The sequence below is a fragment of the Orbicella faveolata genome, unplaced genomic scaffold, assembly GCF_042242905.1.
Source record: "Orbicella faveolata isolate gen_17 unplaced genomic scaffold, um_ofav_v1 contig_1, whole genome shotgun sequence".
Lineage (NCBI taxonomy): Eukaryota > Metazoa > Cnidaria > Anthozoa > Scleractinia > Merulinidae > Orbicella > Orbicella faveolata.
The window spans coordinates 11330693-11343904 of NW_028301536.1; the positions used below are offsets into that span (position 1 = coordinate 11330693).

General features: G+C 39.2%; 1 protein-coding gene, 1 long non-coding RNA gene and 1 pseudogene across 2 annotated transcripts; 2 read left to right on the forward strand and 1 right to left on the reverse strand.

The window, feature by feature from the left end:
- The first annotated feature begins 296 nt into the window (after nucleotides 1-296).
- Nucleotides 297-4125, forward strand: LOC110064716 (uncharacterized). Its single transcript, XM_089289057.1, has 3 exons — nucleotides 297-356; nucleotides 2645-2942; nucleotides 3709-4125. The coding sequence occupies exons 2-3, from the start codon at nucleotides 2669-2671 to the stop codon at nucleotides 3873-3875; spliced, it is 441 nt and encodes a 146-aa protein (XP_089145183.1). The 5' UTR covers nucleotides 297-356; nucleotides 2645-2668; the 3' UTR covers nucleotides 3876-4125.
- LOC149118081 (uncharacterized) lies at nucleotides 4019-6559 on the reverse strand. The gene is made up of 2 exons (XR_016207057.1): nucleotides 6240-6559; nucleotides 4019-6142 (listed from the first exon to the last, which is right to left on the reverse strand). It is a non-coding gene; the product is annotated as an uncharacterized LOC149118081 (long non-coding RNA).
- Nucleotides 6560-10683: 4124 nt separating this feature from the next.
- On the forward strand, nucleotides 10684-12009 carry LOC149118082 (uncharacterized; annotated as a pseudogene).
- Nucleotides 12010-13212: the final 1203 nt, after the last annotated feature.

Here is a 13212-nt window from a genome sequence, read left to right on the forward strand (position 1 = left end):
TTCATTAGTAGTATTGTTATTATTATGACGTTATATGAAAACTTATTTTGCATTGCAATTGTTTCTTTTGTATTTTTTGTATGTTAACCAATAAACACTGCTCTACGTCTCAGTGATAAACTCTTGCTATATTAGCCATGCAATATCAAGCCATATTGACCTCACGGCCACCTCTCGCTAGGTCAGTATAAGTGTCACAACAATCATCCTCTATCGATCAACATAACAAGAGATAGTTTTATTGGCCTCTAAGTTGTATCTATTTAAGTTGTTGTATCTTTTAGAAACACAACATTAGCTGTTTAGCAGTCAGCTGGCAGCAATCAGAAACTTGAGGTACACCGTCAACACAAGAGGTAAACCAGTGACTACTTTTCAGTTTAATTCGATTTTCATTTCCTTGAAAAGTGGGTGCTACATACAGTTTTCATAAAGTGTAAAGGCTACGTCGGGTAGGCTAAATGTTATCAATTTAAGTTTCAGATAGGTTAGCAAGAGACCAATGTATTTATGAGTTTTTTAAGTCATTAGTCATAGGCCATTTGCTAACGAGTTGATTTTTCTTTTATGCATGTATCGTGTTACCATTGCCATTGTTAATAGCTAAACCGACAACAATCTAACCTAAGCATTGTTAAGGCTAACCTGAGCACTATTCATGCTAACTGGCGCGCTATGCGGACTAACCATAGCGCTATTTGGGCTAACCGAAATGTCATTTAGGATAACCGAAGTGCAATTTAGGCTACTCCTTCCCTGCGGGCTATAAAGGGTTTCAACAAACACACAAGTACGGTACATGTAACTAATATCCGAAAGTAGCGACAAGAAAAGGCTGCTAACTCAGGCACCCTGATTTATAAGTCAGATGTGTCTATGGGTCAAGAGTCATGAGATGATGAATCAATAAGTCACCAGTCAATTTGCCTTCCAGTTAGCCTGATTAGCTCTCCAGTAAGCCTAAATAGCAATTCGGTTAGCCTACTCTAGTCATCTTCTAGTCCCTACACTCTTTGCTTGTATCATTGTTGCTATATTAGATTGCGGCCTTGTTTTCGTTTAAGAGTTTTCTAACGTCCTAAAGAGGTGAAAGCTTAGAAATATTGGGTAACTAGACAAGAAAAAAATGAGTAAGGGATCCAAAATTTTATCAGACGCTCATAAGAATGTCAATTTTGATTTTGTTATGTCTTGTCACAAAATCTAGCTTGATGAACTGTAGTCCACTTCAACCCTTGTAATCCTGAACTTATATGTATGCCCCAAAATACTTGTTGTTTTTTGCTCTTTAAAATCTTTTTATCCAATTCATTTGTATATTTGGTTACATTTGGCAATATAATAGGAAATTTGGAAAGAGAACTTTCGACACTGTCACACACCAGTTGACGATATCAGTAAGGTTTGAAAACCGCTCTAAAGGAAATAATAAACTCTCTACTTGTAATTGATGAGTTATGTAAGTACTTGACGAGAAGGCAAGCATTTGGAAGTTAAAGCGTAATCAAGTTATATTACTTTATATTGAATGCTAGCTTAAAATAATATTGTAAAGGTATATTGAACATTGGCTTAAAAACAGTGGAAGAACATGAATATTCAGTTTTTTCCTTGAAATATGGTGGAAAACTGACTTGTGAATCGAATGAAAATTAGCGATGAATATCAAGAACGTCCGTGAAACATTTCACGAATTATTTGTGTAGACGTGCAAACTGTTTAAAATATTGAGGAAACATAAATGTTTAAAGTCTTCTCCTTGTTAGTAAGCTATTTATTAATTCAAAAAATTAAAACCTGCTGGTGACTTGAGAGAAGCGGTAACTTACAAAAATTTACAATTTAGCAAGATTTTACTCCACCAAGGCGAGAGCGTTCGGTTAAATATGAACTCTTAGGTCTCTTTTTTTAGAGCCGAAAAGCAGAAACTAAACAAACCGCTGGAGAGAAGAATAGGTTTTTACTCTGTCCTTTAAAATGAATATTTGGTTTGCGCGGTCGTGTTAACGGGGTGTATGTATAAGAGATTACACACTGAGATTACAAAATGTTAGCGTTGGCCGCCTTGAAAACAGTGTGGTTTCTTATAACAAAATGTATTGGCGTTTCACTGGGACAAAAACGAAGTGGTTCCTAAGTAGTGGTTTCATTGTAGTGGATGTATCATTGTTAGTATTGTCGGATTCATAATGTTAGTAGTTTAGGCGTAATCCTTGTAACTGATATAAGTATCGTATTTTAGGTCATGTAAGTTTAATTAATTTTTAACATGAAAGAAAGTTTCTTGTAAGGAGTGTTGTTTTAGTATTGTAGTACAAAAAAGTAAGGTTTCTGGTTATTTTTAAATCATGAGCATAACAACTAAGATGCGCAAAGTTTATAAGCTGTTGAAAAGAATTCCCCATCGTTATTTCAGACCAAAAACTCAAGTTGCCTTTGAGACAGTTTCGGAGGCTTGTTGCTAAAAGAAGAAAAAAAAAAAAAAAAAAAAAAACTGGATAAAAAAGTAGAAGAAATGTTGACAACGGCATTTTGTCTTTGTTTACGACGAAAAGTTAGAAATTAACCCCTTACTGTCGGCTGCTTATCTCATTTAATCCACTTTCCTCGACTAACTGAGGAAATTCACGTTATTCCCTTGCAGAAAAAAAGCAAAAACGACGACGTCATGTTCGTAAGATCGGCGTTGTTATTTCTTCTCCTTAACCTGACCGGAGTGATGATGTTCAGGCTGAAGAAGAATGACAAGATCGAGACTTCTGAAGACCCCAAGCGCCCCAATTATGGTTTGCTTCCCAAGTTGAAGAATGGCGAGAACGAGATTCCTGAAAACTTCAAGCGCTCCATTTATAATGGTTTGGTCTCCAAGTTGAAGAATGACGAGACTGAGGAACCTGAAGAGCCTGAGCCAACCAAGAATACCAAGGCTTTGGGTCGCCCAGGTTTGTAATTTGTTTGTTTGTTCGTCCGTACTCTACAACATGTTAGGTTATAAGTTTAGAAAGTGAAAATGTTTGTATCTTACAAACTTGAACACGGAAAACCAAGGAAGTTTTTTTACCTCTCATTAATAAAACGGACAGGGTCCCGACTGATATATTGTGTTTTAATACGTATGGCCAGGAGCTTGCAAGAGAAATGGAAAATCAACTAAACAGATAAATAATGACTAAATTTTACCAGAATGGCAGGTTTGATTTCTTGACATCCTGTCGCAAAACTAAATTTGATGAACCGTAATCCACCTCCATCCTCGAAATCGTGGGCTTCTTACTCGTTCTATTTTACTTTTTAGAATCTTTTGATCCAATTTAGTTGTGTATTTGGTTATATTTGGCGATATAATATGGAAATTAGGAAAGGGAACTTTCAATAATCTGAATAATCAGCAGCAACACTGTCCCTGTCTTAAGGGCAGCGTCACTGTTCATTGTCTTGAGGGTAATCAGTGAAGATAGGTAACATAGTATGAAGGTACAGTATCAACTTTTTCGTACACGCTTGAATACACTATATAAAGGCAGTTTTAAAATAGATTTCATGGCCCGGACTGGGTTTGTCGTCTTACTCGGCTACACGTCATCACTTTCTCACACAACGTCGAATTTGAGTCGTCTTATGTTAAAAGTAGTGACAGCGTGAACCTGTTTTAGCATTGCTATTACGTTTGTTAATCATATTGACTGTTCAAACTGACTTCTTTTTCAGAGGGTAGAGCTCCTGGTGATTGTATCGCTTGTTTCCTGTTAGAATGTGGCTTCCCAGCCTTTGGATGCTTAGGTGCCGGTCCTGCATACTTAGGCTGTCTGACAGCAGCCTGTGGCGGTGGTATATTGGCAACCGTATGCTTGGCAGATTGCTTTCTTCCTATTTAGGTCATGCTCTCAGCCAGTGCAGTCAAGAATGGATACTAGTAATTGTAATTATTAGATATCCAAACGGACCTTATTACCAATGGTCATTTCAATATACTGTAAACCGCTTTGCTGATTTGTTGTTGTTTTAAGTTTTCATTAAATTGGAGGATGCGACTTATATTCAAGACCATCTGTAATTGTAAGCCTAATCATAATCTTAAGGACCTCTCACGGTCTGCTGAATAAATAAAACAGAGTTGTTGTCGTTGATAGTTGTGCTAGCTCCGAATTATGGAGTTAAATTTGTCTTTCAATCTTGCTCTTCGGTTTTTAACTTGGAAGTTATTTCAAAACAACTCAACTAGTAGGTTTGCTTTCCTAGAGCAACTGAACGTTACACTGTTTTCTTGCGGCGAGGAAAATGCTTTTTGGGTTCTTCGTTTTCTACCATCCTTCAAGAGACTGTTGCTGTGTTTAGACTTGAACGGTTTACCGAGGTACCAGAGTTTACTTACCTAGGTAACATTTTCCTTGTGTAAACGCCAACTGATACTTTGGTAAATGCCGCAAAAGACAAAAGAAATTTAACCGAGGTAAAAGTTGTAATTACCCTGTGATCAGGCATGGTTACAGTTGGTAACCAAGGTCAAGATGACAGATATATCCGCTTGTGGTGGCGTAATATTTCACTTCCCGCGGTGAGCAGATTGAGCGATTGTCGACAAAGCGTTTCTTTTCCAGTTTTGACTGGGCGATCATGGCAGATAACGTGGAAAGATTGGATCGATCTTCTTACAGCGAGCAATCCGTCACGTAAAAGAGAGCTTCGTAGTTTTCATTCTCAGTATTATTTACAACTTTCTCTAGACAAACTTCGATCCTATGTTGTGTAATTATTGTCGATATATTTTGCCACCAGGCAGGGAGGATGCTGCATATACAACGTATCCATGCATACTCTGGGTATGATCAAGCAGCTGAATTTTCTCCGCAATATTATGAAATGAGGTCCTCGCCTAAGAAAATGATGGCACCTCAATTTGCTCCTGTTCCACTGCGGTGGAATCCTCGTCCAAGTTCGATTTCATGACGTTGATAATGCAGCGCTCGCGAATGTTGAAAGATCAACTTGAGTTATTTGAGCCGGTATAAACACTGGACGAATGTACCAAGGTTAAGTAACATGACCTTAGTAACTGTTTACCTTGGTAAAAGCTCAGATGTAAACACAGCATGTTTTCATTGGGTTGTTGTCTAAGAGCCCCTGTTTTCAATGAGTAAACAGTCAGTAAACAAAAAGAAGTTGCTTTAGATTAGGGTTGACCCTTACTCAGCCTAAGGACAAGTACATGTCTGCTCTCTTCACATCGAAATTTTTACTTAAATTTATTTTCGAGGAGAAAATTCTCAGGAAGGCACTACTTCTCAAAATTTTTCATCTCTAATTCAGTATGAATGGATTTAACTTTAGTGTGGGACCCTTTCAATTCATGGTTTAATAACGTTTGCCGTTCAACGAGAGCTGCAAGACAACACTGAGTTACTTCAAAGTATTTAACTTTCGGCGTTACGTGAAACTATCTAATTGCGAAGGCACTCGAGCGCAACGAACACTTCTATGAACCCTGTTCAAATAGGTTTAGTTAAGAGGCAGTCTCTGTAAGAGCGGACTGTTCGATCTCGCTTGAAAAATAGATTTCGTTCATTGCTTGTGTTACGAGACATTCATATGCTTGTACTAAAACCACAATCCAATTGATCAGATCTTTTAAATTTTTCGTGTTTTAGGGAATTCAGTTTCGGTTCACCCGAGTGGATCAGCTTGTGGCGGCCATTGTCAACACCTACAGATTTAACACATCTTTGAAAATAAACTAAACAAGAACAAAAAATCTCTGCACAAAAGAAAACACCACTCCTACTTAAAATATGTCTTTATAATGTGCCAAACTGATTTGTATAAACAATGAGCTCGAACCAAGCATTCAAGGAGGCTTTAGTTAACGACACCCATATCGTACAGCTCGATGAGACACCCAAAAATGGATCACAAATTCAATAATGTAATGTTGAAAAAGTGGGGCATCCTATTTCCATCAAACCAACACAGCCTAAAAGTAGATACACTAGAAAATGTCACTACAGCAAGAAACCTTGCGGTATCTCCTTGATGAAATATTTATGGCCTTGTGAACTTGCTGAATTTCGATGATCTTCACGTTTTTCCTCCATTTTGAAAGATTCGTCGTCATGAAGCATTGCCTTATCTTGTCTCAGAGAGATATCTAAAATGATCAACAACAAACAGCGAAATCATTCGACATGCATTACATTTCAAATAAAGGAAACAAAGTCAGTTTTGAGTGCATGAGTTTAACTCACAAGTAGCTTTCGCCGCTTTCGATTGCTTGATGAGTGCTCGAACTTCGCTCGATAATTCCACATGAACCAGCCACCACTGGCACCCAAACTACGGCTCGGATTTAGCGTATAGATCTGCTTAAGGTGGTGAGACCGTTTTTTCCCCTTCTTTCCCCAGGAACAGCGATGTTTTTTCACGACAAAGCGGCACACATCGACCGATATAAAGAACCAACCGCCACGTTTACCCCGATGGTGAACCGCTGACCACACTCGAGGGGAACTTGCTTTAGCTGAGCATTATTTATGACGGATCTTATATCAGTTATCGGAGATTAGATGGTAAAATATTTGGTGCTTCTTGCGGTGTAAACGGTGTACAGGCACTTCACCGTCCATATGATATGACATCTGTATTTCCACCAAAGTGCACTGAGCTAAAGGTCGATGAGGGGAATTTTGTCTCTATTCTATGGAAGAAGCGTGATTCCTCAAGTAGCAGCAGTGATACCGAAAACAGAGAAAAGGTTCCAGTGTTTGAATACCTACACCCAGTGCTAGGACTTTAAAATCAGTTGCAGATGTGAAAAAATTGAAGATGTGAAAAAATAAGAAGGAATTGCACATGTTTGTTGGCCAGCATTCAGAGAGTAATTTACAACAACCTTATAGGTATGGGTTGAGAAATTCTCATCACTCACCCTCATGGAAGAAAATGGTACCATTAGCACTGAGGGAGTGCCCAGCCCGTTAGTCTTCTACCCATTGAGCTATGTGGTGGGCCATCCAGAAGCCGAAAGGAAGAGCAGGTCGATACTCAGACGACGTATGGCAATATCTGATATCCAAGTTTGAAAACTGTAATACATCTGGGAGGAAGGAAGATCAGGCCGCGTTGAAATTTGTAACTTTTGCGACTATTCCAGGAAAGGGAAATTGACATCGTTACAGTTGCCACGCTCAGAGCCATTTGCACGTTTTTCGACCTTCCTTTTAGTTAGGTCAATCTTGCTCACCAAAAGTTAAGGAGATAATAGAAGTGCAAATTGGTGAAAAAAGAGAATCTTCGCCTGGCGCGGAGTTTGACAAGCGTGGATGCTCGTGAATTATATGTTCGAACAGTACTCGTATTCTAGACAAATTGACACACACCAAACTACGCACCCCTATGAGCTCTGCCCATTCGACCAAACGTTTCGATTTGAATTTTCCGAAAACTTCCAGTGGCGGATGGAACAGCATAATCTTGAATGTAAGGAAAAGGGGAAACCCCGTGAGATATCGCTAAATTTTGGCGATAATTTCTCCCCGGAATTTTGAGTACAGATGTTGGTTATGTACATAGTTATGTATATACAACCGCTGGGGCCAAACTCTTGTTTTGTGTCCTTGGGTATGCAGAAAATGCCATTACAGTCCTCAGGTAGAACACATGCTTCAGTAACAGTTTGCAGAACCGTTTGGGGAAAATTACGTTGCTTCTAACACTTCTTGAATGAAGAGCAAAAAGTATCAAAAAACGCAAAGCCAACAAAAGAGAAATGGGTGCAGCGACTTTATGCATTCGTTCTTCACCAGAAATGAGAGCGAGCTCATTGATAAGCACACTCCTAGGAACTAGGACGTCAACTGAGGAAAAGAGGCGCAAAGTACGAAATGAACTGAAAGTAAACAGCACTCACCTCGAGCTTCCTCTAATGCTTGCAAAAGATAGTGAACAACTTTGAGACAGTTTGAGTTTCAGCTTTACGATTCTATATACATTGAAATCCTGATTTCTCAAACCTTCAAACGAAAAAAAAATTGGTTCAAAAACTCGGAGTCTACTGCTCGAAAAAAATAAATTATGTGATTTTGAAACAAATTTGGTAGAAAAAAAGAAGTAGAACCAAACTGCAGTCGAACCTTCATTAACGGGCACCTCTCTACAGTGGCCCCCTCTCCACAGCGGCAACGGCCACTAAATCGCTCAGTTCCCGACTGCCAAAATAACCTCTCCACAACGGCCAGTTGATCAACGACTGACGAACGGTGTATACAAACCCCAATTTTTTTATTGTGAAAGGAGACGAAACTCATTATTCACTGTTTCTGAGTTTAGTTTTAATTGATACATTTTGATTTATATATGCTAAAATGAGCATTTAAAAAAAAAACAAACAAAATGTTGCACCCCTCCTTGCCCAAAATGCCCACCTCTCTACAACGGCCACTTTCCTCTGTCCCCAAGGTGGCATACGTACCTTGATACAACGTGAAAAAAAAAAGCAACCAAAATAAGGTAGTCGAACACAGTTTTCGCGTGCGCTTTTGCTGATGCGATTCAGCGCGCGCACAGGGTATGCAAAAGCAAACATGCCGTCAATAGAGCGATCATTTTATTTACTCAACTCCTGCACTATCTGTGCTATTTTTCTCTATTATTGAACGCAGTGCATTGGTGGGCCATGGGCCAGGGCAGGTTCTCGGTACCACTCGGGGGGAGAAAATGTGAGTGATATCTGATGAAAGGCTGTATGAAGGACTTTTCAAATTTACTTGATAGCAATCGTGAAAGAGTAGCTTTCAGTATTTTTTGCGTACTTCTTTTTTTCAAAAATATTGCTGTGACATGGAAACGAGGCTCACATTAAAACAGTTATTTTAAATGCGTTCTTTATTTATAATATTAATAAATTACTACATTGTACAGTAAACAGCTTTTCTTAACATTTTGGTTAAAAACTAAAATTTATAAGTTGATTTGAAAAAGAAAAACTTAAATGAAACCATGCAGCTCAAATTCTGAAAGCATCATGGGTAAGATGACGGTCTCGCTGCATGGTAAATACTTCAAAGTTCTTGCCAAATTTTCGCAGTTTGGACTCTTTTTATCAAGTAACATTGAGAAAAAGGGAACACTTAGTATTTTTATGCTTACTGAATAAAATACTTACAAACATTCAACAGTCTCTGTTCGACTCAAGGAAACTTGACTACAGTTTCAATTCTTCTTTTATTTCTAGACCAAACTAGGCGACCAGCTTTTAAAACTTGTATTATTCACTGCTCATATGATAAAAGTCGGCTAATTAGTCCTATTTTAAAAGAAAAATCTCGACTCTTTGAAATATTTATTGAAGGCGGCTACAATTAAAAGTCATGGGCCATTGCTTTATTCATTGGCAGAGAATACCAAGGAAGGAGAAATTCCCCACGTCATATATCACAGGAAATGCCGAAGTCTTTTTAGCACGAAGGGAGATTAGTTGGAGAGCATTTTTCATACAAGGGCCACGAGACAGATTTCGAAGTTTAATTTGGAAAGCGAACAGCAAAGATCTCGTTGGCAAGAGCCAAGCACGAGGAGAACTTGCTCGAAAATGTACACTTCTTGCGAAAATAAGACTGCATGTACAAGAACACGCGATCCCTTTGACCCAGTAGGTTGACTTGTATTTAGATGTTTTAGAAAAGCTGCTTTTGCTGCGGGTGATAGTAGGCTTATTGGCCTTGCCTGTCGTGATTTGGTAGCAGCTGAAGCTTGTTACCATGGTCGGTGCTTTTGAGATTGTACCTGACCAGATAAAGCGAGCAACTACACTGACTTGGAACGTAGTGAACACGACGCCGATGACAACCAATTTTTTTGATATAGAGTCTCAAGCTTATGACAAACTGTTTGAGTTTATTTGATCAGATTTATTAAATCCCAGGTTTATTTAGATGGTTGATCTGAGAGCGAATCAGTAATCTCCATGTGATAAATGGGCGCTACTGAAATATCCGAATCAACGAAAAAGACATTTCCGAAGAAAGTTAGAAAACGATTTCGGCGACTTGTTACAATTTGAAGATATCCCGAACAATGATAAAGTTTTTGTTCTTTCCAAAAATTTTTCAAATGTTCAACTGGCCAGAGAGATAGTAACTTTATTTCAGCAATTCGACAACAGGGCTGACTCCATGTAAAGTCAAGGAAAATAGCAAGTTGGACTGTACATCTGTAATGTAGTTTCAAATAATACTGAAATGGCATGGCCACCGAAATTTTCTGAAATATGTGAGAATGCAATAAATCTCCCAGCAGAACTAGATGCCTTTCTATATACTCTTCTAACTAACAACTCAGAAATCCCAACGGAATATCCTCATCGCCACCGGTGCCTTGTCGGCAACTCTTTTGAGCAAGACATTATATACGGGATGACTGGAGGAAAACCTTCCAAGCAAATGCTAATACCATACGCAGTAAAAACTTTGCAAACCGCAATGTTGAACTTATACACAGCACTTTGCCTACAAAAAATGGCCGTGGCGTCTGATGATGATGTTCCTTTGCCGAAAAATATTCAGGCAACGCTTGCGTGGGATAATATTGATAGAATAGAAGAGACACTTTATGGCACAGGAACATCTCATCGAGTAAATGTTATTGCTGTCGAAGCCAGGCATTTTGGTCCCGGAACCTCCTTCCGCCCCCTGGAACTGAGCAAGCTAGGACAAGGAAAAGAAGACATGAAATTGATGATGTCGATGCTCGACGGAAGCTGCATCAATCCCTTTAAGGGAGAAAGGCAAGACCTGGTTGTCTATCGACCGGCAACCTCGCAACTCCTGAGATAGAGAATGATCTGCATGCTTCCGGCAGAGGCTTTCGGAGAGACGGCTTATAAGACATTTTGTCATGACAGGCTTGGGTCTGACCAACGTAAGGTGAAATTCTGCGACAAAATTACGAACCTCAAAGCTTAAACAAGGAGATGAAAGGACAAATAGGGTCAAGAAAGGAAGTAATCATTAAAGCGGATCGTGCGCAGTTTGCTCAAATGATCATGCTGAGAACAGAACGTTGAAGATGAATGATGTACTGAACCACCCTCTCGGACTCGCCCTTGGGCCCTTGACACGGCTGATGGGTTGCTTAGGAAAACCAACAAATCATCACTTGCCAAGGAGCCAGCCAGAAAAATATGACAGCAGCAGATATGATTCCTCAGCCGTGCGGGCGAATTTTTGACGAAATGGTAATGCTCCAGAAGATAAGAGGCGACCAGAAAACATTTGCTGAATTGGTTGACAGTATGATGTCCATGGTTTTGCATGAAGGAACAGACAGCCAGCGTATGGTCATCGACGTTTACAGAAATAATTCCATCAAAAACCACAAGAGAGAGAAGAGAGGCTCAGAAAGCGGTCATAAAGTCAGAAACTTCAAGGTAGACTACAAGATGCATCAATGGCGGACATTCTTGCCCAATTCCAGGAATAAATCGCTCCTGAGCAAATTTATTTCAGAAAAGTGGTAAAATAAGAGGCACAGAGAGAGGTTCGCTGGAAAGACAATCTTCGTAACGACCGAGGAGTACTGCTATGAACTCTCCTCAATCGGAGTAACAGCAAGGGAAGAGCCAAGGTCGACGCACGAGGAAGCGGGTACCAGAGTGTTTCTCCATGCAGCACATACAGAGCTGTAGTTATTACGTCTAAGGCTTTTTTTTTTTTATTATCGCATGGTTATGGAGTCTGTAACGCCATTAGACTTTGTTGTAAGATTCTGTGCCAAACAAGGCAAAGTTGACTCGAACCAGCTACCTCCCTGCGCAGATTGTTTCTGTTGTTTAAGGATGTACTCCTTGAGAGCAAACTACCAATTGCAAGCAGCTATTTGGAGAAGTTTACAGAGCTGCCTTCAAGTCCCTTCACCAGTTGGTCAAGGATGGGTCGAGGATTACTGCAACTTATCCATCAAATGGATGAAAGGCAAACCCTCCCCTGCAGTTCTTCTTGAGTTTCTCTCCTGTTTTTGTGTAAGATCATGCAAACTGTCCACGTGCCAAACTGCCTTACAAATAGCCTTAAATGCACCGATATGTACCGTGAATGCAACAATAGGGGCCTTAAGTAATGACGACGGCGACGCCAGAGACGACGTCCAGTAAAAAATAGTTTTATATTTTACCTTCGAATTTCGCAGCAGTATAGATTTTTGCGGTGCACCTATCTGTCCCAGAACTTACTCAAGCTAAATGTGTAATGCCAGAGTTGAATTCCAAATTAAAATACGAAACATTAGCCGCTGCCGTTCGCGTTCTCCAAAATACGCAGAACCAAGTCATTTTACGTTGTTATTTTGAAGAGGACGGCAAAGAAATGTACGAAGATTTATAACGCAATTGCACAGCCATTGTTCTGGTCATTAAACATTTTGTTTGGTGACGTTCTCGTTGCCGTTGCCGTCATGGTTTTCTTAAACTACCTAATAGTGCTGAGGAGGAGGAGATTCTTGATGAACAATGTTCTGATGACGAGGAGGATCAGGAAAATTAAGGCATTTTAAATATCAATAGAAATTATCCGTTAAGCTAGATTAAGAAGATAGTGTTGAGGAAATTGTGAATTATGCTTTCTTTTTACGGCAATATTTCTCAATTTCTCATAAATTTTTGGGCTTCTTCAACATAAGGGAGCTTTTCAAAAGTTTTTTTCATGGCATAATGAGTGCTTTGAATCAAAAGGGAAAATGCTTTCAACTTTCAAATACTTTTGCCACATTCTGCTTTAGAATAATGGTGTTTTAACAGCGAAGATGGCGGATCCAAGATGGCCGACAGGTATTAATTGAGAACCACTGTCTTGGTATAGCAATTGCATCTCACCAAATCATTAGTTGTGAAACACGTATTTTCTCCTGCTTTCGTTTGGCGAAATTTCTGCGAGATCAACGCATTAAAAAAAAAAATTAAAGTTCTTTTGTTGAAATTTAAATATTTTTCAGCGTTGCCATGGAAACAAAATCCTTAAAGCTCATGCAAGTTTTAACTAAGTGGTTTAAAAACTCATCTGGCAGAAATTCCTATCATTGCACATATAAAGTACCCGTTACGTATGGTTATTGAGCAGGGAAATGAGTGACGTCACTTTGTCACGTGATAAATCCTATTAAGCCACTCATTTAGCATTGCTATCATACATAATATGAAACTAAATTAATTGCAGTTTTCAAAAATATATG

Bases quoted from the DNA above. Each gene is read 5' to 3' on its own strand.
- LOC110064716 (XM_089289057.1), top strand. From the start codon at position 2,669: ATGTTCGTAAGATCGGCGTTGTTATTTCTTCTCCTTAACCTGACCGGA. The intron at 2,943-3,708 runs GTTTGTAATTTG...CTTCTTTTTCAG, and splicing joins CAAGGCTTTGGGTCGCCCAG to AGGGTAGAGCTCCTGGTGAT.